The 27,029-nt window shown below is 41.0% G+C and overlaps 1 protein-coding gene across 16 annotated transcripts in view; it reads left to right on the forward strand.

Moving 5' to 3' along the window:
* MYCBP2 (MYC binding protein 2) overlaps window positions 1-27,029 on the forward strand; it is a 399,577-nt gene that overhangs the window by 339,939 nt on the left and 32,609 nt on the right. For 8 of the 16 annotated variants that reach the window (XM_077483077.1, XM_077483084.1, XM_077483083.1 and 5 more), the window contains 12 exons: window positions 2,177-3,826; window positions 5,413-5,582; window positions 6,594-6,838; window positions 8,111-8,278; window positions 8,506-8,663; window positions 11,002-11,055; window positions 12,818-13,017; window positions 14,726-14,875; window positions 16,001-16,161; window positions 16,284-16,446; window positions 24,298-24,522; window positions 25,035-25,100. In XM_077483077.1, the coding sequence (XP_077339203.1) occupies window positions 2,177-3,826; window positions 5,413-5,582; window positions 6,594-6,838; window positions 8,111-8,278; window positions 8,506-8,663; window positions 11,002-11,055; window positions 12,818-13,017; window positions 14,726-14,875; window positions 16,001-16,161; window positions 16,284-16,446; window positions 24,298-24,522; window positions 25,035-25,100 (3,410 nt within the window). Of the gene's footprint in view, window positions 1-2,176; window positions 3,827-5,412; window positions 5,583-6,593; window positions 6,839-8,110; window positions 8,279-8,505; window positions 8,682-11,001; window positions 11,056-12,817; window positions 13,018-14,725; window positions 14,876-16,000; window positions 16,162-16,283; window positions 16,447-24,297; window positions 24,523-25,034; window positions 25,101-27,029 lie in introns of all 16 variants that reach the window. The other 8 variants (XM_077483082.1, XM_077483087.1, XM_077483093.1 and 5 more) reach the window with 5 other exon arrangements.

Raw genomic sequence — 27,029 nt, forward strand, 5'->3', positions numbered from 1 at the left:
TGATAGCAGAATGTGTTTTGGGGTGTAATTTGTGGTATGCATATGCTGTGTGTGATAAATAACCTGATAATAGGACAATTTTGTTAAAGGGAAAAAAATCTTGATTTTGCAAAGAATTGTAGGAAAAGACAGCTTCAAAAAACTCATCATGCCTCTTACTAAATAGCCCCCGAATGAGCCCTTTTTTGGAAAGAAGGCATTCCAAGGTATTTGTACTTTTCTGGCATGTTGGGGTCTCAAGAAATGAGATGGGCCGTCAGTCCTTGGGTGTGATCAATTTTCAGATTTTGACACCATAGCTTGTGGACTCTATAACTTTCACAAAGACCAAATAATATCCACCATTTGAACTTATTTTTTACCAAAGATATGTAGTAGTATACATTTTGGCCAAAATTTATGAAGAAAAATTACTAATCTGCTAAATTTTATAACAGAAACAAAGAAAAATTCATTTTTTTACCGAATTTTCGGTCTTTTTTTTTTTTTTTTTTTTTTTATAGCACAAAAAATAAAAAACCCCAGAGGTGATTAAATACCACCAAAAAGCTCAATTTGTGTGAAAAAAGACAAAAATTTCACATGGGTACAGTGTTGCATGACTGAGTAATTGTCAGTCAAAATGTGAGAGCACCGAAAGCTGAAAATTGGTCTGGTTATTAAGGGTGTTTAAGTGCCCAGTGGTCAAGTGGTTACATTTTTTTTTTTTTTTTTTTTTTTTTTAGACCATTGACATTTTATACAGTGATCAGTACTATAATATGCACTAGTTACTGTGTAAATGTCACTGGCAGGGAAGGGGGTTAACACTAGGGGGCAATAAAGGGGTTAAATGTGTTGTATTCTAACTGTATGGGGATAGGACTGACTAAAGGAGGGGACATTATCGTCGTCCCTACTTGGTAGGAACAAACTACATTTATTTCTCTCCCCTGACAGAACAGGGATTTATGTGTCTACACAGACATCCCCGTACTGGCACTCGTGCACGCCATTGCGTGTGGCAATTGGGTCCCCTGCTGTGCTGGCGGCTGTTAAAAGGAACCTCCTATCTGTATGGGGTTTCACGCAGGGGTGCCATTCTGCCCCCTATAAAAAGACGTGAACTAGTCGGGAACCGGTTAACCTGCTAACTGATTGTAACTTTTTTTTTTTTTTTTGTCAGCCGTTTGTGTTTTTATGTCCAGATTATTAGATCTCTCTTGCGCTGGAAAATTTTACTGCAAACTTTTAAACTCTTCAGTTTAGTACAACTACACAAATTGAGCAAGGCCACAACTTTATAGTTTGCTGTTCTGTTCCTCAATAGTGCTGCCATATGGCCTAAAAGTTGTTGTCTGGTAGCATGTATAGTCGCCAAGCTTTCTGCATGCAAAGGCACCCTAATTGTATCCCTTTAACTCTACATACTTTTTGGGCAACTCAGTCGAAAGACCATGATCAGGAGTGAACACACATATATATCTAAAGGGATGCTAGGATGCCTTACTTTATTTTGCACCAGAACACCTTGTCGCATTGGTGCCCTTCTTTTATGCATGCTTCCGGTCACTGCACTAAAAGCATGCACCTTGCAGAATTCACAATTTTTAGGACTGATAACCATTTAAGGCATTGAAGCAACTAGGCATGAGGAGAGCAACTTAAGTGTTATTTTTTTTTCCCACCCACAGAGATTAACTTTTATTTAGACATTTGAAGCCTTAAAGCATATCCAAACTCAAACAAAAATGTAATATGTTGCTTTTTACCAGTCCTTAGGTGTTAAACTAATACAATTTTAATTGGGTATAGAAAATAACTGTGAGCTGAAAAGAAAACATCCTGATGTATCTAGTACTATTCCAATAACATTAACATGTAATGGAGATGGCCATTCATGTTTTGAAGTATGATCTGTGTGACAACCATGGCTCCCTCCATAGACCTAGTATAGAAAATTATTATATTATTGATGTGAAGGGACAGATAATATAATATTTGAAGGATCACTGGCTGAAAGTAAAGGAGGAGGAAAGCCTGAAAAACCAACAAGCCACCACATCGAAGGACTGGTAAGCTGCAATATATTGACTTTTGTTATCTTCTAATAACTGAAGTCTGTTACAGAATTGGAAGAGACTTGTTTAGATGCCATTTTAGAATGAAGTCTTATGTTGCATTTTGTGTTATACAGATGAAAGGGTGCATTTTCCTGTTCCTGCTAAGCCAACTCCTACAACAAGCAAATCAGACTTGCCTTCAAAGCAGAAAGCTGAAAGCAAGTCATCCAAGCCAGATGGAAGAGCAAGCCGCGCTAATGCTGATCAGAAGAAACCACAAAATAATGAGGGGCTCACAGCTAGTGAGTCTCTTCTCCTTAAGTCAGATGCTGCAAAACTCCGATCAGATTCCCACAGCCGATCGTTATCACCAAACCACAACACTCTACAAATTCTGAAGTCTGATGGAAAATCATGTGGTCTGAGATCTGAATCACCTGGCCCTGGTTCACGCTCCACATCACCAAAACCAAAAACTGTGCCTACAGGAAAGACTAATGTGTCCAGTGCAGGTGCTTCCCGCTCTGCATCTCCACAGGAGAAAAACCTACCTCAAAAACCTGCTGGTCCTGCAAAGGCCAAGCTTGAACCACCACGGGAAAGATCCAAGTCAGATTCCTATACTCTGGATCCTGATACACTACGCAAAAAGAAGGTACCATTCACTGAACCGTTAAGAGGGCGGTCCACTTCACCCAAACCGAAAATGACTGTGAGGGATGGTAAACCTGCTGGTGGTAGTGAAAATAGAGCTCCATCTCCACATGTTGTCCAAGAAAATCTACACAGTGAGGTAGTTGAAGTCTGTTCTTCAAGTACATTAAAGACCAACAGCATTACTGACAGCACATGTGAGGACAATACTGAGGTAATAAGTGTTGATGATGCTGCATGCAAAGTTCATTTTAGCATTGGAAAAGCACCAGTAAAGGAAGAGCAAGACACACGATCATCTCCCAAAGTCAGCCGTAAAAGTGCTGGCAGGCATGTTCGGCCCAAAAAGGAAAAAACAAACTTTCTGTTTAAAGATGGTTCAAGATCTACAGAACCAGCAAAGGAAGCAATGTCCCCATCTGTAGCTGAATGTGCAAGAGCTGTGTTTGCAGCTTTTCTTTGGCATGAAGGTATTGTTCATGATGCTATGGCATGTTCTTCATTTTTAAAATTTAATCCAGACTTGTCCAAAGAGCATGCACCCATTAGAAGCAGTCTTAACAGTCAGCAGCCTTCAGAAGAAAAAGAAGTCAAGTTAAAGAACAGACACTCTATAGAAATATCATCTGCTCTCAACATGTTTCATATATCACCACATGGGCCAGACATATCAAAAATGGTCAGTATTAATAAGAACAAGGTTTTGTCAATGCTTACTGAACGGACACTTCATGAGAGGTGTGAGGATAGCAAACATGAGAGTTCCCCATTTGATGTGTCAAATCACCACCCTACCAAATCCAGAGCCCTTCTTCCTTTAACACTTCAACACCTTGTGGCCTTTTGGGAAGATATTTCACTGGCTACTATAAAGGCCGCTTCCCAGAATATGATTTTCCCCAGTCCTGGTTCTTGTGCTGTGCTAAAGAAAAAAGAAGGTGAAAAGGATAACAAAAAAGCCAAGAAGGAGAAAAAGAAGAAGGAAAAGGCAGAGGCACGGCCACGTGGTAATCTCTTTGGTGAAATGGCTCAGCTAGCAGTAGGAGGACCAGAGAAAGACACAGTTTGTGAATTATGTGGAGAATCGCATCCTTATCCAGTGACCTATCACATGCGGCAAGCTCACCCAGGTATATAACAATTTTTTATTTTAAGATCACCATGATTGACGACACAGGGATCTGTTGTACACTTATTTGTAATGTCACAATTTTAATTTGTTGGTAATGCACAACTTCAAATTCGCATTAGGCTGGGTTCACACCGCTGCGGGGGGAGAACCGGATGTGATTCGCACAGCAAATCACATCCGATCTCCGTAGCGCTGCGAGTTCAGCCATACAGATAGTATGGCTGAACTCGCAGCAGTCCCGCAGCAAACTCGCACGGGACCCTTTTTTGGGTCCGCAACGGAATCGGATCGCATGGGGGTTCACACCATGCGATCCGATTCCTGTGCGAGTCGGCAGATCGCACTGCGATATGCCGACGGATCTGGGGGTGTCATTAACATAACATTGACACCCCCAGCCGTCCGCATAGGGCAGTGTGAACTGCCGGCGGGAGGTATGCGATGCGGGAAAACGCCGCGGATTCGCGGCGTTCCCGCATCGCAGCAATGTGAACCTAGCCTTAGAAGCAGTGGTTATGCAGTTCAATATGAAACCAATTTTTATTTTATTTTTCTCATTTTGGTATGTAGAAGTTTTTGTAAAACAAAATGTGTATTGAATGGGGTCAATTTACTAAAGCTGGTTGTAGACTCTCGGCTGGTTTAGCAGGAGCCAGCCAGAATTTGAACAATGTATGGGCAAGCTGAATGTACCCAAGTTGATCAATCAACTTTGGTACAACCAGCCAGCTTGATTCTACGTGCGACTATCTCACGGCTGTTATAACTGCTAGCAATAATCACTGTGTTCTCCCGGCGGGGATGGCTTCCCTCACAAGAACACAATGGCTGCAAACCCCTGGTTGCAGGTAAAGAAATTTGCTCCATCTATGGCCAGCCTAAGGCAACAGAGGCTGCTTACTTAGTAAAGTGAATGTTTACTGCACTTGGAAAGTAAGAAAAAGTTGTGTCCACTTTGAATAATTGTGCGGCAATATTAAAAAAAAAAAGTGGACGTTAGCTTTGCTAAGTGAACAATCGCTATTACTTTAGTAAATCAACCAGAATATATATTTTACCCTGCAGCCAGTCAGCAGACATTCTCTCAGTAAACCGAAATCTGGTTGCTGTGGGTTACTGCGGTTTGAATATTATGGCCACTCCTTGGTGCCTTTTTCTTGGTACGTAATTGAGCATGCATGCAAGTAAAAAAACAAAAACAAATTATGGGTTGACACCAGAACAGTAATAGGGCATTCTTCCAATAGGGAAACTAGTTCTGGTGACACCCTAGGATTCCTTCACTTCGGAGGGATTTCCTCTTCCTGTTTTGGCTGTAGGACAGTAAGTGAAGGGGGGGTTGAACTTGACGGGTCATAAGTGCCCCCTACTCTATCCAAAATGGGGAGGGAAAATGTTTTGCTTTCAGTTCAGGTCTACTCTAAAAATTGATTTATCTGAAAGTGCAAGTTAACAACGCAGCAGTTTCTTAACTCTAACCATGTAGCTTGTATAATTTTAGTTTTAATTTATGATCATGCCTTTTTTTCTAAATTCCTACAAATATGAAAACCAACAATTGTTTATCAACCTGTTTCTTTAAAGGCTGTGGAAGATATGCTGGTGGTCAAGGCTATAACAGCATAGGACACTTCTGTGGCGGATGGGCTGGGAACTGTGGTGATGGAGGAGTAGGTGGAAGCACTTGGTACTTAGTCTGTGACCGCTGCAGAGAGAAATATCTTCGGGAAAAACAAGCAGCGGTAAGGGAAAAGGTAATAGCCTTTATTCAGTACTGGCTGGCCATGTATTTTTTTTCCAACAGTTTTATTAGAGATACTTTGTCTTTGTCTTAAGTGACCTTGTACTCTAAATGTAATTTTAACTTTGGAAAAAAAATCTATTTTAAATATTGATTATGAAAGGTGACAGGTTAGAAATAACTTACTCCCTCTATCCTCAAATTCTTTGTCCTGCCAGTGCTGTTTTTTTGACAAATCTGCCAAAACATTTGCTGAAGGGAAGGTCGGTCACTTCCCCAAGTCCCTTTGAGTTCATTGCATCGGTAGTTTAGGGATTATGGTTGGAAATTGCAGCGATTTTAGTTTAGGGATTATGGTTGGAAGGAATGTTTTTCACGCCTTTCTGTACCTTTTTATAGTCATGACATACTCCTTTACGCCATAGTTATGTGGCTTTATAAAGAGCCTTGGCCTCCTGTTGAATTTCACAGCAGTTTTGTTGAACAGGATGGCTTTGGTAGCCCAATTTGTAGCATTGGGGTACTGCTCCTTTTAGTCCTTGCTAATGACATTGCTGACATGGGTGACCTACTATGAGAACTATGCTACTGGCGATAATACTCTGTCCCACAACTACATCAAAAAAGGGATACTTACGGGGAAATCATTACATTTGCCTATAAATCAGCTTGAATTGCCATCAGTTCAAAAAAATGTATTTATTTTTTTCACATTTGGAGAACAAAAGCTTTTTTTATGGGGTGTTCGGCAATGGCAGGCTATGCATTTTCCTCGGCACAGGTTTCCTTTAATGATGTCTTTACAACACTTTAATGCTAAAGAGATGCTTATGGCATGGGGATACTCTGGCAGCAGATGACCTAGTCAAACTGAATGCACTGAAAAAACATGTAGCAGCTGGTTTCTCTACTTTTTACTGACACTTCACAATTTCAAGTACAAGACTGGCAGAATAAGACACAAACGGTATTCTTGTTTAATACTCAATAACGGAAGTTTTTTTGGCACCTGCCTGTTTTATAGGTAAAGCAATCCAGGAGGAAACCAGTACAGTTGAAAACGCCACGTTCTTTACCTACCATGGAAGCTCATCAAGTGATAAAAGCCAATGCACTCTTCCTGTTGTCCTTGAGCAGTGCAGCAGAACCAAGCATTCTCTGTTATCACCCTCCCAAACCATTCCCATCCCAGCTACCTAGTGTGAAAGAAGGCATCTCCGAAGATCTGCCTCCCAAGATGCAATGTCTCTACCTGCAGACTTTAGCAAGGTAAATTCAGTTTTTTTTTTTCTTTAATCAATGTTGCAATGAAGAGTTTTTAACAAAAGGGGTGATTTGTTTTTTGTTTCTTGACTGGTAGTGTTTCCAAAAAATACTTTTCATGCCATGGTGCTTTTCTGATAATGGGGGTATTTATGAAACTCATGCATGGTGAATTTTTTTTTTTTTACTAATTTTTATTTTCTTTTATATGTAAATTCAAAACGATTGACGTAATCAGCTTTGTATCATAAACCGTTACTATATGTTCACTTTTTTTTTTTTTTTTTTTTTTTTAATCCTTTGTTGCGTCTCGGTGCTGCTATTCTCTTGCAGGCATCTCCTGTCTGCATGCACTTTAGCGATGGCTGCTTAACAATTTTCAGAGCTGGTTTCTTGATGGACCACGTCTGCATGATGTGTGTTTGAATGACGTGGTTGTTGTCACCTTTATAACAAAAGTGCCTGAACAAGCATCTAGGCAGATATTTTATTGAAAGATGAAGATGCATTTAAATCAATCTTAAAATGACATAAACATTCTAAAGCTCAACTCTGGGCAAAACAAGAACACCAGCCCATCCGTTTTTTCCACCCCCCTGATTGTTAAAACCAAAAAGTTCTAAATTTACGTTGAACATGACATTCTGGTTTTGAGTCCCCTCTCCTTTTTTTGTAGTGTCTAAGTCACTGCTTGTGAAATGGGCTTTAAAGCTGATATGCAAATGTAGTGATTGGGGTTGCATATACTTTAGTGAAAACCTGTTAGGTCTCTAAATATTTTATTGCAGCAGGTCCCTGTAATAGAAGACAACATGTAATTGCCTCTCTGGTGGCCTGTTTCATCTACCTCTCTTCTGTTCATGGAAATCTTCAGAAATGCTTCTTTGCATTTGGAGCTTTCAACAGTGTCGGATGTCTGTGACCCCTGCTGCTTGATTCCTTAGACCCCCTACTTAACTGCAGAACTTCGTAGTGGGGTAGAGGGTTGGAGGAAAGAACCAGCACATTACAGAACACAACCATCCAATTCTCCCAAAAGTGTTTAATGCCAAAGAGGCTTTCCAAGGCTGTGATGATGGAATGGCATTATCATTGGCTGCTGGGGAGTATACATTGTGTTTGTAGCTGGGACCTGCTAGAGTAAAACGTTTAGAGAGCCAATGGTTATTATTTATGTAGTCAAATTACATGTTTTTTGTACAGTAATGTCTGGTCCAGGCTATGCTCACTTTGTAAAAGCCCCTCCAACTTGGCTTTCCTTTTAAAATTCTCACACAGACATCATCACGAGAACTTTGTAGGCTACCAGGATGATAATCTCTTCCAGGATGAAATGAGATATCTTCGATCTACATCAGTGCCAGCTCCTTACATATCAGTCACTCCTGATGCTTGTCCGAATGTTTTTGAGGAACCAGAGAACAACATGAAATCTATGCCACCCAGGTATTTTTGAAGCATGCACATTGTTGCAAATGTTATGAATGCTTGTGTTGCATAGTCGGATGATTTAATAAGTTTAAATCTGGCTTTGATTAAGGGCAATAAAAATCTTTTTTCAAAGTCTCCTATGAATATTATACCCATATTTACCCATTTTATATAGTTTGTCACCTCTTTTTACAGATGTCTGGAATACCATATTTGTGTAATGTTGTTTTCTTAACTTGCAGTTTGGAAACAAGCCCTATAACAGATACCGATTCTGCTAAACGCACAGTCTTCCAAAGATCTTATTCAGTTGTTGCCTCAGAATATGACAAGCAACATTCAGTTCTTCAGCCACGAGTCAAAGCTATTCCCAGAAGGAGAGTCAACAGTGGAGATGCTGGTATATTTAAAACTAACAGTTGCGCATCTTTTCTTAGAAGGGGATGTCAATCAGTTCATAGTTTACTTATACTTTTAGTGCAATCTCTTCAACTCCATTTTTTTTTTTTTTCAACTCCACTTTTTTTTTTATTTATATGAAAAAAGTTGGTTTTCAGTGCCCTAGCCTGCCCCCATTCTCACCCTTGTCATTAGATTGCCATTGCTTTGCCACTGTTACCCTTATCATAGAGCGTGACCGCCAACTATTGCACGTCTCTTCCAGTGAGGCTGCCCTAGACTGCCCATTCTTATCTTTGACATGAAATAAAGCAGCTGTAGCCTGTCCACTCGCACCCTCCTCGTCAATAAGGGCTACCCTAGCTTGTTAGCTCTCGTTTTTATCCAATAAATATTTCCCCAGCCTGCCCATGCTAGCACATCATCCAGCTTATGTAGTCTGCCTACTCATCTTCATTAGCCAATTAGGCTGCCCTGGCCAGTTTTCACCCTTGTCAACCAGCACAGGATAAATAATGTACACTTTCAAAAAGAAAAAAGCTGCTCTAAATTTAAAAACCTTGTGTACATTACTTAAAGAAAAAGCTCTGGGTGGAGTGAAACGAGTTTTTTAATGAAGAGCAGCTTTTCATTTGTGTTTGGATTTGGACCTTATGGAGCGGCCAGCAACCACTAGAAGCTTGCATCCTTGGTTGAGTGAGTAAAAGGGTTGTAAACTTGCAGCAGGAAAGGATACTTTGCTGCATACAGAATAAATTATTATGCGGGATGTTTGGAGCGCCAACAAGTTGGGCAGCAATTCACAACGTCAGGGCAAACAGTACAGTTACAATGCAATTCAGTACAGGATGAATCGGAGGGCCCTGCTCGTTAGAGCTTACATTCTATAAGGTTATGGAGTTTGTAACAAATGAGAGTTTTGCTGAAAATGAGAAGTGGCAAGTTTTGGCATCCTTCTGCTCAGTTCACACTACTTTGATATGACTTTAAAGAGGAAGTAAACCCTGATGGGTTTACTTCCTCTTTTTTTCCCTGCAAAGGTTAAAGCATAATGGACTACTATGCATCGCATAGTAGCTCATTATGTGTCACTTACCTGACACAGGAGCCAGCGAAGTCGCAGCTGTCCCCTGTAGTCCGCCGCATCCATCTTGCTGGTGGCGTCTCGCAGCTCCGACGAATGACAGCGGCGAAGCCGCGATGACGTCACTCCCGCGCATGCGCACGGGAGTCGCGTCTCGCAGCTCCGCCGCTGCCATTCGGCGAAGCCGCGATGACGTCACTCCCGCGCATGCGCACGGGAGTCGACAAATTGGGCAAATCCATTCTTGGACTTGCCGCATTTAGTGCGCCTGCGCGCCGCTGTCTACGGCGCATGCGCCGTAGACAGCGGTGCCCATTTTCGGGCAAATATCTCCTAAACCATATAGGTTTAGGAGATATTGCTTGGACCTACAGGTAAGCCTTAATCTAGGCTTACCTGTAGGTCAAAGTGGTTTGAAAGGGTTTACTTCCTCTTTAATGCAAAATACAGTGTGATTATGTGGTGCGACTTTGGATATTCTACGGGGCGAAGTTGCACTCTAAATCGCACCATAGTAGTGCAGGGACCTTTTTTCAAAATCACTCTGTTCTGAGTCGCATTGATTAGAACAACATTAAAAATATTTTTCCCTTGTCTTGCGATTCTGTGCAACTCAAGTTGCATCAGAAGTCCCACTAGTGTGAACCAGGCCTTATTAAAAGTTAACCTATACTTTTATATCGTAAAACAAAAAATCATATTACAGCACTGTTTGATACCGGTTCCAGTAAGTATTGCTTAGCATAGTTTGCTTAATAATGTGGTTTTGGGCCAGTTAACTTGCTGGTGGACCTTCTAAAGTTTGAAGAACTTAACTTAAAGTGTGCCTCCACTTTGGTGGGAAAATAAATGGCAAATAAAATAAAGTATTATAACGTATGAAATTGCTACGCAAGTCATATTGTAATTAGATGTTAGAGATGACCTTTCCTTTTCACTCTTCACCACTGTAATTTTCAGTAAAATCCAATGTTGGCTACCTGGAGGTGTTCTGTAAACAGAATGTGTACAGAGCACCCCCCAGAAATGTAATTTCCTGCTTGTGTGATTGGCTTACTGATTTTCCCAGGAGCCTGCACTAAGATACAAGTCGGACTATAAGCATTTATATAATATAAATGACAAGAATGTCATTTTTGGTGAGATACTCCCAAAGGTTAATTACGTTTAAAGGAACGCAGACCCTGCCACTTTCCTCATTAGAACCCTGCAAGTGCAACAGCTGATTGATAATTATAAAATCACTCCCAAACAGATTCATTCCGCACATGGACACAGACAAACAGCAATTTCTTCAGAATAACAAAAGGTAGGAATCTGCAACTAAGTTGGTGAAAATCTCTGCAATTTACACATCACCCAGAGGGGAATGCTTTTCTCAACAAAAGTCAAGTATGTGTGTCCCCCCCCCCCCCCCCCCCTATTCATACTTACCTAGGTGGATGCAGCATTAGACCGATGCTGCATCTCTCCAACGCCGCCTCTTCACTGAGAACTGAGCCACCAAACACCGCTGATGGCTCGGTTATCTCACCTCCCAGAGTGGAGAGCTGCTGACTGTCACTCAGTAGCTCTCCTGCTCTGCTCCTCCACGTTCATTGGAGCATTGACCTGTGGAGGGGTGGGGATCGGCAGTCTCAGCGGCTCGCTCAGTCCAGGCAGCTGGCGGTTCCAGACTTCCTAAGTCGGGATGATGCACTGCCTCGACTGATTGCAGTGACGTCAGTGAAGAGTGGACTTCAGATCTCTCTCCGCTGAAAACGGGTCACAGGAGTGCAAAACGAATTGCACTCCCGCAACCCGGAGAAGCCCAGACTGGACTTCTTTAATTTTCTGAAGGAGCCTGGAGCTCCGCTTTAATGGGTTTCTTGAAAAGGCTGGGGGTAGGGGGAATGGCACTGGCACTAAAATTTGACAGACGCAAAAAAAAACCTAAATATTCAGTAACTTCAGTAAGTGCCAGTAGCTGGTATGTGTGAACTGTCTGCTGATTAATATCTTGAGAAAGATGGCCTTTTTATGGCCTGATTATTTTTTGTTGTTCCATAAGACCCATGAATAGCTCCCTACCAGTTTTCGATTTGCACAGTTCACATATAGCATATAGGAATTGAACTCCTGTGACCCAAAAGGGAGAAGCCCAGCCTAAAAAGCTCAAGCTGGACTTCTCCTTTAAGCTTCCAAGAGGTTTACAATATATGCAAATATATTCTTAATTCCTGCATGCTCTAATTGGCATACACTGTCAGCTTAACTACTGAGGCCCCAGCCCTTAATTAGGCCAACCAATCAGAGCTGCCAGCTATTGTGAATATTTCCTGCAAATTTTTTATTTTTTTCAGTATAAATTCTAGTCTAACTGTAGCAAACCTCGATTGTGAAAGTATTAAAGAATGTAAAGATTTTTTTACTAAATACCCATCGCTACCCCATTAATTTTGTTATTTAGAGTAGGGAAAGGTAAAACGGCTTTTTCGTGTTTTGCCAGAGTGATTTCCCTTCACTCAACAGGAAGTGAGAGGATATCTTTGCAATCTAAGGGGAATCACAGAAACAATTGTCGCCAACAATTGTCCATTCTCCTTTTATTGCTGCTCTGCTGGCAAGTCAGAATCCTGGATTTACCTTCACCTTATTCCCAGCAACGGTAGGAGATGGCAATATAAACCTGACATCGGTCCAACACCTCATCACTCTATCCAAAGTTAAAAAAATGGTTTGCATTCAGTTGTAGTTTGATCATTTTTTTTTCATGCTTTCATTACAATCATCTTGAGATCTTGTGCCAAAAAGTATACAAAACCTCAGAAAATACTAGTGAATTTTGTACCTTGTATCTACAAAACACTCATTTAAAAACATCACTGTTCAGATTGTGTGTCTGTCTCTCTCACTCTCTGTGTGTGCGGCTGACGCGCTCTCTCTTGGTCGGGGGGATGTGTGTGTCTGACGCTCTCTCTGTCATATATAAAATGTATTTATATTGTTTGTCTCCAAACAAATTCCTGCAATCATTAGTAAATGTTGCTACTTTTCTGAATGTGTGTTTTTTGTTTTGTTTTTTTCCCCAGAAGTTGGATCCTCTTTACTTAGACACCCATCGCCAGAGCTGTCTCGCTTGATTTCTGCTCATAGTTCACTGTCTAAAGGAGAGAGGAATTTCCAGTGGCCAGTTTTGGCCTTTGTTATACAACACCATGATCTTGAAGGCCTTGAGATTGCTATGAAACAGGCCCTTAGGAAGTCCGCTTGCAGGGTCTTTGCTATGGAGGTAACCAACTAATAGATTTTTTTTTTTTTGTTGGCGTTTTAGGGCAAAAAATTGTTTAGCTTGGCTTTTAGATGCTTTGTAATAATAATTGTATGCCTAGCAAGTTTAATCTACCCTAAGGTCTTTGGCATCAATTTTATTCATCAAAGTCTTGTTAATCACAAGACTTTGATGAATAAAATTGGTAGGGGTTAGGTTTCTTTAAAGTGAACCTTCACTCTCTCAATCAGCATTGTCTATTTTTAATCCTGATGCTGCTAGCATTAGTAAATAGGAAAGTATATCATATTTACTTGTGTTTTAAGTGTTTTTTAACACATTTCTTCAGTTTACATTCTGGTTTACATGCCTAGGCAAATTACATCCCAGGAATCTTCGTCAGGGGAGGAGGGTTTTCTCCTGTCTGCAAGCCTGAGCTAAGGGCAGGTGGATTCCAGGAAGTAAATTGCATGAATCGTCTGCCCTTAAGATGGTCACAGCCAGAAATGCTATATATTTTTTTTCTTTCTAAAGTGATTTTTCAACAAAATAAAGCATGGTGACGTGGATGGATGCATTAAGTAGCATTTTTGGTTTGTGGTGCACAGATGAAGTGTAGTTCTACTTTAATACCTGTACTGATAAAATCAGTACAATTGCATTGCTTTCATATTTATGCATATTTAACCCACGTCTTTTAGAGGGGGGGAGCATCATATAGATGCTCATCATTCTGTGGCTTATTCATCACTATCCAGTCACAAGCTTGAGGCAGGGACTAGACATAGTGGTATTGATCACAATAGAGATAAATCAAATCTCTAGGTTGTCTTTGCTGTGGGGCTGGGCTGTATAATTCTCAGGAATGAAGCATGAGAATTACAAACCCTTTGGTATTTAAAATGGCATATATAACGAAATTATACAATTCTGATGGACCAGGTTTATCACAATAGGGCAGGGATATGCAATTAGCGGACCTCCAGCTGTTGTAAAACAATTCCCATCATGCCTCTACCTCTGGGTGTCATGCTTGTGGCTGCGAGTCTTTTGTCTCATGGGAGTTCTAGTTCTGCAACAGCTGGAGGTCCGCTAATTGCATATCCCTGCAATAGGAGTACACCGGATAAATTAAGCCACGGTCATCAGGCCCAGGACTGACTCCATCACATCCTAAAATGATCCTAAAATGGATAAATACAACCTAAACTGTACATGGTGGTTGATAGGGAGGGGTGGCCTAGGATGGTGGTGGGGGCTTTTTATAAAATTATATATATATATTTTTTTTTCTCTTTTTAAAAGCTAATATTTTTCTTTCTCTCTATTGATATTTTGGAGGTTGTCTGAGACATGAGATTGGGTTTTAGAATGTTTACTTCGTAGAGTTATTTCTTGTTGTCTTGGTGTATTATATATATAAATATTATTTCCCCCCTCTCAAATTTTTGGAACCTTATTGTGAAGGTTGATGGCTGAAGAAGTGGCATATCTCATCGATCCTACTAGATTCAAACTTTATAATATCCTGTACACACATAGAAGTGACTTTAAAACACATGTATATGTATATTACCAACATCTATGTAGAAAAAAATTCTGCTAGTAAACGCTTGTGTTTATACAGTCATGATGCGGTTTTGTCCTCTTAATAAACATTTACATCCTGCAATTGCTTTTTAGGAGTTTCCATTTCCACAAATAAAATAAGTCCATTTTATTTTGTTAGGCTTTCAACTGGCTGCTTTGCAATGTCATTCAAACAACTTCTTTGCATGACATTTTATGGCACTTTGTGGCATCACTTACACCTGCTCCACTGGAACCAGAGGAAGAAGAGGATGAGGAGAATAAGGCAAATAAAGAGAATGCTGAACAAGTATGTTTTAGAAGAATCTACTGTGCTTTCTAACCAGTTTATTGCGCATATATATATATATATATATATATATATATATATATATATATTTTTTTTTTTTTTTTCTGTTAGAACTGTACCTACACATTTCTACTGAACATGTAACACACGCTTGTGATTATTTTTGTTTGTAGCTGGCTTTTTTTTTAAATACAAACCATGTCACCCTTGCATGCTTTGTAATTTTTTGCACAGTGCACCCCGATCCTCTTCTCTGGTCCCCTGCCTGCACACCTGGCCCCTCCCTCCTGCCAAGTGCCGCTGTAGCAAGCAGTCTTCTATAGGGCTCGCTCCTGAGCTGCTGCTTTGTCCATTCACAGATGAAGCTCGACACCCCCACCCCCCGCTCCCGTTCTGTCCTCATTAGCTCTGGCTGTGATTAAGAGTAGTGCTCCTGCTGCTGTACAGCTGGCTTTTAGGCGGGAGAGCCGCTGCTCAGGTGCACATCGCTGGATTGAGATGGGGCTCCGTTTCCTTCTAATTCCCATTGTGCGCAAGTTTTTTTGACCTATCGGAATTCAAGCTCGTTGCGGGGTTCATTGTGGACAGCTCTCCCTATGCAGTTTTATAAAAATGCCTATATTCTGATTCTTGGGCAGCAGGGTGGCTTTCATTGAAGTTGATTGATATTTGGAACATGGGCTGTGTAGGTTCCTGGGAAAGCTGCTCAGGAAGGATCTCTAAGAAGCAGCTAAAATGGTGTACATAAAAAAAAAAAAAATTAAAAACAGATGTCAACTGCTCTCATACGTATGCTTGATTGCACTGTAGATTCCAATCTTGTCTGTCTTGTCTTTTTTAAAGCGGTCCTCAAGAGTTAAGCCAGTTAAGTTTTTTTTATTTTTTTTATTTTTTTTTTGTTTTTGTTTTTGTTTTTGTTTTGTTTTTTGTTTGTTTTTTTTTGTTTTTCTCTCTAAAACGGTCTCCTGAATATGTTTTCAGCTTTTATCTGCGTTTTGTCGTTTTCTCTCCCCTACGCTATATACTTGCCACCTTTTACTGCACTTAAAGCATGTGCTGTATAAGAATCCTTGTGGCCCTAGATAGTTTTTTGATCTCCAACTCTACTCTGTTTGCCCATTTCAGGAGAAAGATACAAGAGTATGTGAACACCCTCTTTCAGACATTGTGATTGCTGGTGAAGCAGCTCACCCATTGCCTGACACATTTCACCGTCTTCTTCAGACCATTTCTGATCTTATGATGTCACTTCCTGGGGGCAGTTCACTACAACAGATGGCACTGAGGTGAGCATATTTTACTTGTCAAAGTGAAAGAAAAAGTAACTAAACCGGAAATGAATGTGCTTGAAAGGTAATCAACTAGGCAAGAATTATTGCGATTTAAACTTGATTTGTTTTTTTTTCAGGTGTTGGAGTCTTAAATTCAAGCAATCTGATCACCAGTTTCTCCACCAGAGTAATGTTTTTCACCACATTAACAACATCCTTTCAAAGTCTGATGATGGTGACAGTGAAGAAAGTTTCAACATTAGTGTGCAGTCTGGCTTTGAAGCAATCAACCAGGTTATTGTCAGTGTTTTTTCAATCTTTTTATTTTATGTAAATATATGCAAAAAGTAATTAAAGAATCCGGGAATTGAGTGGTCATTTGTTAAATGACACGCATTAAAGAGGAAGTAAACGCTGATGTGTTTTACTTCCTCTTTTTTTCCCCTGCAAAGTAAAAGCATAATGGGCTAGTATGCATTGTATACTAGCTCATTATGTTGCACTTACCTGCAAATTAAGTCCACAATGTCCCCGCTGGTGGCCGTGTCCATATTCACCCCTCTTACTTCCCGGACCATGGACTCCAGCTCTGTGACTGGCTGGAGTCATGCAACGTCAGTTGCGTGCAGGAGCCAACGGTCACGGCACGGACCCTTTAGAAATGCCGTAATCATGCCCTTCAGTGTGCATGCACCGATGACTTTGGCGCAAGTGTGTTTTGGTAAATATCTCCTAAACCATGCAGGTTTAGGAGATATTTCCAGTACCTACAGGTAAGCCTTATCGGCATGTGTAATGGTTTACAACCACTTTAAAGTATTTAGATAAGTGTATCAGAATGGATTACCTTTTAAAAAATTCTGGGTGGAACGCCACTTTAAGGTGTTAGTACACGCAGATGTCTGCGTGAACAGCAGCTTAAGGTCTCATGTACACTACAGCTTCTGAACTTGTGTTTTAGGAGCTTTTGCCTTTCTTTTTCCAAAGCTCCTAAAATCAACTCTATAAAAGCCTGTGTACATGCGCACTCAGGCTTGTAAAAGAGTTGTAGAAGCTGCTGCGGTTAGGGGAGGTTCAACCTTTCTCGCCGGCTTTTTCCCGCAGCTGTCAATCTAGTCTTTGTGTACATAAGCCCTTAAAGTTTTGAAAGGTCAAGTTTGAAAACCTAATACTTTCACTTAAGGCTAAAGCATTAAAATGTGCAATTTGGTATGAATGTGAATCTTCAGCCCAAGTGAAGGGCAAAATGTGTAAAAAGTTTCTAAAATACCATACCATATATCTAAATGAAACCCTTTATCTGTTTTTTAAACCTTTAAAATAAGCATCTCCAGTAATACTTTGTGAGCATCAGACTATGCAGTGCAGTTCAATAGTTGCAATGTACAGTATTGTCATGAAGACTTTAGGTTTCCAAAATAAAGACTATATAGTACTTAAAGTTAAAACTAAAAAATAACATTTGACAAATCTGTTTAGTAAGGTAAATTAGAAATATTTCCTAGTCACTATTTCATGACAGCAGGTTAAGATTTAACATCCGCTTTGCTGCAAAAGTTTATAGACCTCAATAACTGAGGCTACATATACATGCAGTGCCATTCCCCACACCCCCTGTTTCTGAACAGATGTTTAATTACAGAGAGACAGTCTAGGAAAAAAGTTACTGCTATGCAATGTCTCCAGAAAGCCCATTAATCTTGTGAAAGCCTTTGTATTGCTTATTTGAGAATAAAAGATGTATGTAGTTTGCTTAATAAAAAATATAGAATATTTTAAACCAGTTTCAACTTAATATAACATCCCAAAACTTTTGTTCATATTGTACATCATAGGACACAGAGCCATAGTATTTACTATATGGGTTATAGGCCACCTTCGGGTGATGGACACTGGCACGCTCTAAATTAAAAAGTGCACTCCCTGTATAACCCCTCCCACTGGTGGGAGTACCTCCATTTTTTTTTTTGCCAGTGTCTAAGGTGTTGGTCACGAGTAAAGATGTGCTGTGCTCTACTGGAACAATCCTTGCTGGGGCTAGCCATGCAGCCAGATCCATTCAAAGTGTCTTTTCGGCCGAATTGAATGGTACCCGGGCCTCGTGTCTGAAGAAACGAGGTCTTGCCTGTAACGCTTCTTTATAAAGAGCTGGACCCCAAGATCCAGTACTTTTTGGTATTAAGGCCATAAAGTTTTACTGGCGGAGGTGCTATTACAGGTCCAGGATTGTGGGTTTCCTCGAGGATCCCCAGTTCCTGAAGGTTTAACAGAACCCACTGTGAAGAGTGAAGATTGGGTCTGTTGGTTTTACCACAGAAAACCCTGCGGTGGGAAAGGTAAGGAGTTTTTTCTAAGACATTTTCAAATTTTCTTATGAATGTCTCCTTTGATTAGTAAATGTTGTCATGCCTATGTGTCACCACTGGGGGCTGTATAGAGCACTTGCGTCTCATGCTTCTCAGGGCCCATGATGTGTCCAGGAAACAGCAGTTTTCTCTTCCTCCGGCTGGCAGCAGAACTCCTCCGGTAAGTCTGGGCGGGTTTTGCCTCCCCACCTGACACCCCACTGTGCTGTTTGATCTTCAGGGAGAGAACGCTCAAAAAAAAACCTGAACAGCACACCGTCTCGCAGTTTTCAGACCCTTCCTCTGCCTTTTCTCTGTTCGCATAGGATCGGCGAGTTCTTGGGAAAAGCTTTCTTTTGAAAGGAGAGGTAGGTAGCAGGGCTTAGCACCATGTTGGCGTCCTCCAATGCCCAGCACGTGGAATGTGTGTGGGTTTTTTTTTTGTAGGCACAATTTTTCTGTATCAAGCTGCGGAGGGACACAAGAGCGAAGATATGAGGTTTGATGACAGGCATTAGAGAGGCACGATTCCAAAATGAGAATCGCAATTTTTTTTTTGCTTGGAGGATAGATCACGATTCTCGCAGCACATCATCTTTCACATTAAAACAAAAAATTGTGCTAACTTCACTGTTTTGCTTTTAGCATTACAACCCCTGTATATATTACTAAGGAGGTTTTTTTTCTCTAACCGTCCTAACTTTGGGTCAAAAAAATTGTTTTAATCGCATCCCAGAGTGGGACCAAGCATACCAGATCCCCGTCCATTGCTCAGGACCCTCATGATAAGGAACAAGGGGCAAGAGATGACAAATTTCTCTCAAGGGACCAGGAAGAGGCTGATGCTTAAAGAACTTAATACGAAAGGATCAGGTTCGCCAGAAAGGTGGTTGGTACAGTCTCACTGAATTAGTCCGCTCCACATTTTTACTGCTAATAAGAGCAGTCAATCGATGAGCCCACTTCTAGTTTGGGTTCACTAAAGCCTCCTCAATCTGTTCATGCTTTTCCTATCCATTCATGGCTAAAATAAGCTGATTCTGAGTATTCAGTATTCTGAGTGGGAACACCCAGATATTTTTTATTTTTTTTTCCTCCAAAAAACTTTTCAATACTTTATCCTATGGAGGAAAAGTTCTATAAGAAATGGGCATTTCCAGCAGTTGACAATTCTATATCCTCTGTACCTGACTTGTTCAGTAGACAATGTTCATATGCTAAAGAATCCAACAGATAAGAATTTGCAATTTCTTTTTAAAAGCTGTAGCTGGCATCGATCACAGTATCTGTCCTTAAAGGACCAGTTTATGGAGGTACTCAAGATTATTCCTGATCAGCAGGCCCAAGATTTGGCCAGGATATCAGAAGCGTTGTTTTACAGTAGACTATGAAAGATTCTATTCTCCAGGCCTCACAGCTCATGCTAGGGCTGGTATATGTGCATAGAATCCTATGGATGAAAACTTGGTCAGCCAAAGCGCCATGCCAAAGCTCTTGGCCAGTTTCCCATTTCATGGTGAATGGTTATTTAGAGACAAGCTGGATAGATATATCCAAGGTATTTCTAATGGGAAAAGCTCCCTTTTACCGGTTAAAAAGTTTAAGCATTTTTTCTTTTAAAACATGCTTCTTCTCTGGTGCCAGGGGCATCAGCCTCCAGGCAGTCATGACAGCCTCCACCATCAGGTTCAAGAGGTAAACCTCAGGCTTAGTCCCAGGGGCGAAGAGGACCAGGGGGAGGAAACGCTCAAAACAAAATACTAAAGTCTCTTTATGAAGGGTTACCCCCCACTCGCTCGAGTGGGGAGAAGGCTTCTACAGTTTTCAAGGGTCTGGCAGGAACAATGTCAAGACACATGGGTGGCTTCCTCAATTTCTCTAGGTTGCCAACTAGATTTCCAAGGGTTTCTGTCTCCTAATTTTCTCAGATCAAATGTTCCCAGAGATCCAGTGAAAAAAATCTTTCTAGCTTTGGATCCTCCCTTGTCTGAGTGACATCGGTGGTCCCCTTGGAAGAGCAAGTATTAGGGTTTTTATTCTAAGCTTTTCACGATTCCAAAACCCGGGGGTGTCAGACCTAATTTAGATCTCAAAGATCTGAACCGGTTTTCAAAATACTGTTACTGTTACGGATACTTTTCACATGGAGTCAATCCAATCAGTAGTCTCCATCCTACAAGGGGGATAACTTCTGGCGTCAATCGACATCAAGGATGTTTCTCTCCTTGTGCCAATTTTCCCCACTCACTATAAATTTTTATGCTTTTATGAGGTTGAAAAATCTTTCCAGTTTGTGGCTCTGCCTTCGGTCTAGCTACTGCACCTCAAGTGTTTACAAAGGTCCTGGCTCCTCCTTTAACCAGGTTAGGGGTGCAAGGTATAACGATACTAGCCTACTTGGACGATCTACCCTTGATATATCAATTAGTAGCCCGCTTAAAGCTAAAGTTTGGTCACCACAGTCGGCTACCTGGAATACCTAGGTTGGAGTCTGTCTAGAAGAATCATCCTTAAAACCATCACGGAGATTTCAGTACTTGGGGCTGATCATAGATGCAGCTCAGAAGAGGGTGTTGTTGCCCCAGGGAAGGATCAGTTCCTTAAGGGAACTGATTAATTTGATCATAACAAAGTAGTATCCTTCTGTTCATCTTTGCATAAAATTGTTGGGAAAGATGGTGGTTTGTTTTGAGGCTGTTTCTTATGCACAGTTTCATTCTAGACTGCTGAAAAACAGTATCTGTTCAACTTGGAACAAGAAGGTCCAAGCTCTGGACCTCCCAATGCGTTTATTCCCCAAAGTGCGTCAGAGCCTCAATTGGTGGTTGTTATCCAAGAATCTTCAAAAAAGAAAATCCTTTCTACTAGTTATCTGGAAGGTGTTAACAGATGCCAGCCGCCTTGGGCTGGGGAGCAGTTCTGGAAGAAGCATCTATCCAAGGGAAATGGTTCAAATCAGAGATGACCTTGCCCGTCAATATTCTAGAGATTCGGGCAATACGCCTGGCCCTGGAGACCTGGACGCTCGGACTATGGAATTGTCCTGTCAGGATCCAATCTGACAATGCCACATCTGTGGCCTATATCAATCACCAAGGCAGCACGAGAAGTTGTGCAGCCCAGAGGGAGGTGAATCATATTCTATCTTGGGAAAACATTTTTTCGTGTCAGTAATTTTCATTCCAGGGATAGAGAATTGGCAGGCAAATTACTTGAGTCACCAACAATTGTTCCCGGGAGAATGGTCCCTTCACCTCAACCTCTTTCTGTCATTACCCCAAAAATGAGGAATTCCGGACGTGGATCTGTTTGCGTCCAGGGTCAACAAGATCAACAACTTAGTCAAGGACAAGGGATCCGATTGCATACAGAACAGATGCCTTGGTTTTTCCGTGGGATCAGTTTTGCACTGATCTCTGCATTCCCTCCTGTTCTGCTTCTGTGCCTTCTCACAGGCTCAACCAAGAAGGGAAGGAGGTGGTGACTGTGGCCCAGGAGATCTTGGTTTGCCGAGATAGTAAAAATGGCAGTAGGGGACCCTTGACCCTACCGCTATGGCCAGACCTTCTCTCGGAAGGTCCGGTATTTTTAGTGGTTTGGCTATTGAGACCCACATTCTAAAAGATTGTGGGCTGTTGGCTTCAGTAGTTTCTACTTGGTTATTACAGCCTCATCCTGAATTCCTACCGAAGGTAGTACCGTATATACTCGAGTATAGGCCGACCCGAATATAAGCCGAGGCCCCCAATTTACCCCCAAAAAACTGGAAAACTTATTGACTCGTGTATAAGCCGAGGGTGAGACATGGCTGTCCATCCCTGTGTGTCCGTCCATCCCTGTGTGTCCGTCCATCCCTGTGTGTGTGTCCGTCCATCCATCCCTGTGTGTGTGTCCATCCATCCATCCATCCCTGTGTGTGTGTCCGTCCATCCATCCCTGTGTGTGTGTGTGTGTGTGTGTGTGTGTGTGTATCCATCCATCCATCCCTGTGTGTGTGTGTGTCCATCCATCCATCCATCCATCCCTGTGTGTGTGTGTGTGTGTGTGTGTGTGTCCATCCATCCATCCCTGTGTGTGTGTCCGTGCAGCCTTGTGTGTGTGTGTCCAGCCTACCTGTGTCCCGAGCCTCCTCCGTCCCGTGCCTCCTCCGTCCCGTGCCTCCTCCGTCCCGTGCCGTGCCGATGGATCGCCGCTCTTCTCGGCGGCCATTCTACAATTCAAAAGCCGCGCCTCCGCCTGTGATAGGCGGAACACTCAATTTCCCAGCAGCCTGTGTTCCGCCTATCACGGACATCCTCTCATCGTCGTCCGTAGTATGAGAATGAGCGGATGTCCGTGATAGGCGGAACACTGACTGCTGGGAAATTCAGTGTTCCGCCTATCACAGGCGGAGGCGGAGAAGGAGGCGCGGCTTTTGAATTTTAATGTCCGCCGTCTGTCTGCTCGATACGCTGATCGAGCAGTCAGACAGCGGTGACTCGAGTATAAGCCGAGGGGGCACTTTCAGCCTCAAAAAAGAGGCTGAAAATCTCGGCTTATACTAGAGTATATACGGTATTCGTTTTTCATTTAAACCAGCATATTGTTCTGCCTTCGGGTTTTTTTCCAGAACCTTGTTCTATGGATGAAAGATCACTACATTATCTTGATGTGGTGAGAGCCGTTAAAGTCCTATTAAGTGTCTGCTTAAATTCATAAAACAGATGTTTTGTTTTGTGTTGCTAGACGGTCCTAAAAGTGGACAGGCAGCATCAAAATCTACTATTTCTAAATGGATTTGTCAAGTGATTGTTCATATTAAAGTGTACTTTATGGGCGGCACAGTGGTGTAGTGGGTAGCACTCTCGTCTAGCAGTAAAAAGGGTCACTGGTTCGAATCCCAACCTCAACACTACCTGCCTGGAGTTTGCATGTTCTCCCTGTGCCTCTTCTCCCTTCTATGGCACTGTGTCCTGTGATGTAATTCAAAGAAAGGGATTTTACAGGCAAGCTGTTATAAAAATCCTATTATAGTTTGCCTGTTGCGTTAATACTAACACAATTTTGTATAACTATCTGTAGTTTCCAGACAAGTGTTTGTTACTCCTAACACGAAAACAACTTTTTGCTGTGAAGTCATTTAAATAGATGGGAACTAAAACTTGCGCTTATCTTAATACATTGGAAGTTGTATTTACACACTACTAATTTCAATTAATTTTGGCTCAGAACAAGAACATTTTTAAACATTGTGGTTATGTCTGTTTTGTAGTAATTTTTTAAATGGACAATATTTTGTTTCACTATGCTTTAAAATACTGTAGTAATAAAACCATGTGTAGATAGGTTTTCCCCAATGATGGGCAGGTCTGCTTTCATAAAGCACTTTCACATTGATCCGTTGCAGTTTTACCACAGAGTGTGGGCAGCACAGTGTACTTTTTTTTTTTTTTTTTTTTTTGTTTTGTTTTTTAGCGGGTTCCCCCCACCCCCCTTTGCTTAGATTTCTATTAGATCGGGCGTTTGCTGAAAGCATACAGGGCTTTTGGTGAACCTCCAGAACATGCACCAAACGCACCAAAAACAGTGGGAGTATATGGGAATGCACAAGTAACCCATATGAAAACTGTGGGTACACTGCACTAAACTGCAGCAGATCAGTGTGACAGCATGCTTGCACACCTTGGTTTTACTGGTTAAAATGTATTTTGTGCTTACACGTATGCATCAAAGAATTACGATGTGACGTTGCATTTCTGAGATTTTATTGTTGGTGAAAATGTCTTCTCTGTACACCTCCTAAAAGTAAATCTATTTGGTCTTCCAGGAACTTTGCTTAGTTACTGCTCTCAAAGACATGACCAGCATTGTTGACATTAAGACTTCCAGCAGACCAGCTATGATTGGAAGTTTAACAGATGGGTCTACAGAGACGTTTTGGGAATCAGGTGATGAAGACAAAAACAAAACCAAGAGCATCACAATAAACTGTGTAAAAGGCATTAATGCACGTTATGTATCAGTCCACGTGGACAACTCTCGTGATTTGGGGGTAAGTATGACAGCTTAATTTATAGTGCGCATGATATAATGTGGTGTTCAGATTTCAGTGAAGTGTATTCTAGATGGTTGATTTGGTCTACTCTGAGCAATGTAATTGCTGTTTGCCATTTTTTTTCTTTTACCATATCTAATTACTATTTGGGTTTAATTCAGACTGGAAATTATCCACTGTCAGTCAGTCTTTTGCAGTGCTGTGTGGGGCAAAAGACTGTAGTCTAACTTGCCTTGCAGGCACGGTTTGTCTGGAGTTCCTCTTAAATTCTCCAATACCACACAGTTTTTTTCCTACCCATTTAATTATTGTGCACATTTTACTTATCACTTTAAACCATTTGCGACAGACACAATGCTTAAAATGTTTTATGCTCCCAGAGCTAGTTTGGATTTTTTTTTAGATGCAAATGTTTCTGAAATTGTTATCCAGTGTTATCTGTTTAATTCTAATAAAATATATTTATTACTAGTTTATGTTTTTTTTTTTTTTTTTTGTTTGTCTTAAAGAACAAAGTCACTTCATTGACCTTTTTATGTGGGAAGACTGTGGAAGACCTATGCAGAGTCAAGCAGGTAAAGCTTTTGTGTAATCTGGTATGTAGTTTAGTGTACACTTGTTTTAGAAATTAATCTAATTGTTGCATTACTACACATGTAATGAACATTACTTACCCCCCCAACTGGGTACTTCAAAACTAAATTGTCTTCTTCACGCTGCCCTTCCACCTTTTGCAGCTGATTTTTAGGAACCCACAACTGTTTGTGTTTCCATACACACAGCATAGCTACAAACTTATGTTTCTAGTTTCTTTGAAGCAGGATTGTACACAGGACTATAGGTAGCTTGTAGTATTCAGAATAACTTGCAATGTGCTTGGGATCAGATTGATTGAACAGTGCATTAGCAAACAATTTACCACCCAGGCCTTGAGATCTAGTTCACAACTGATAAAGATGATCTGCCAGCAGAGTACAATTATGTACATCTATTAACCGGGTTAATTATGGGAAATATAGTTGTCCCCTTCCATGTAACGGTAAAATGGAGCTCCACCCAAAATTGGAATTCCGCTTTAAGCACTCCCCTGGCATATTTGGCATGTCATTTTTGTTTTGCGAGCAGCGCAGTACCTAGTTTTGACAGATACTGGCTGCCACTTCTACTTAGACTGCCTAGGTAATCGGATGTTCTCTCCCCTTCCCTCCATACAGTCTGAAGCCCGATACATACTATCAAATTTTCTGCTGATTTTTCTTTTCCTTCAGATTTAGCAAAACCGTATATTATGAGGTCAAACCTTTAGGAGTTTCAATGTGTATGCAATCAGGCAGGCCCTTGCACTACATGGTTTTGGTAAATCTGAAGACAAAAATCATAAGAAAATCTGATAGTGTGTATGGGGCTTTACAGTAAAGAACCTTCTATGTAGTTTAAAGTTAAACCTCTTTTCTTCTAATTTTAATGAGCGGCCACATGTCTTGTTAAAAACTCCCTTCCACAAAGGAGTTTTATCCCTACTGTGGGGTCACCAGTATGGTATTTGTAAATTGAAATTATATCACCTCTGAAGCGTCTCTTCAGAGAAAATAAGTTCAGTGCTCGCAACCTTAACTAATATCCTCCAGTCCCTTTACTAACTTTGTTGCCCTTTTGTACTTGCTCCATTTCCAGTACATATTTCGTGAGGACTGGAAAGTATACTTCAGGTGCGGGTAGACCAATGTCTTGTAGAGTGGGAGAATTATCACTTTATCCCTGGAGTCAATTTCCTTTTTTTTTTTTTTTTTTTTTTTTTTGCATTCCAATATTCTGTTTGCTTTGTTAGCAGCAGCTTGGCATTGCATGCCATTGCTGACCCTATTATCTGCTAGGACCCCCAGGTCCTTTTCCACCCTGGATTCCCCCAGAGGTTCTCCCCCTAGCTTATAGATTGGGTTGATATTTTTGTCACCCAAATGCGTTATTTTACATTGTAGCTGCTGATTTTTTAATAAACACAAATGGCAGGAGCTCCTCCTTTAAGGAGGCAGAGTAAAACGTGAAGTAGGATTTTTATAGGATTTTTCAGAAAATAAAAAGGCAAGTAGCTTTTTTTTTTTTTTTTTTTGTAAGTTTTGTTATGTGAATGGGAACTCGTAACCAATATAAAGTGTTATCCCAATTGACTGAAGATGAGGAAATGCACTTTTAAAAGGAGCCCTGTTTTTTTAATAACTCTGACCTATTGAATAGCTCATCTTCTATCAGTGCATTGTCTATATCCATTCACCTACTCTCATAAACTTATTATTGTAGTTCTTTCACAAGGAGCCTCTTAGGATACGAATAAGAGCCACCATAACAGATTTTGAAGATGCATGTTTTGGGCCTTTCATATCTTTCCTTTCATGCCTAGCCTGTCACTAAACAAATTTGTGCATAATTGGTGTCCTAGTACTTCAGTTTCTGCATGCCTGTTCTGGGTTGGTGACTAAGGATGACTCTCCATAGCTTTCACCTTC

This window comes from Lithobates pipiens, unplaced genomic scaffold (assembly GCF_037356315.1).
Source record: "Lithobates pipiens isolate NorthernLeopardFrog02 unplaced genomic scaffold, aLitPip1_a1.2 Scaffold_16, whole genome shotgun sequence".
Lineage (NCBI taxonomy): Eukaryota > Metazoa > Chordata > Amphibia > Anura > Ranidae > Lithobates > Lithobates pipiens.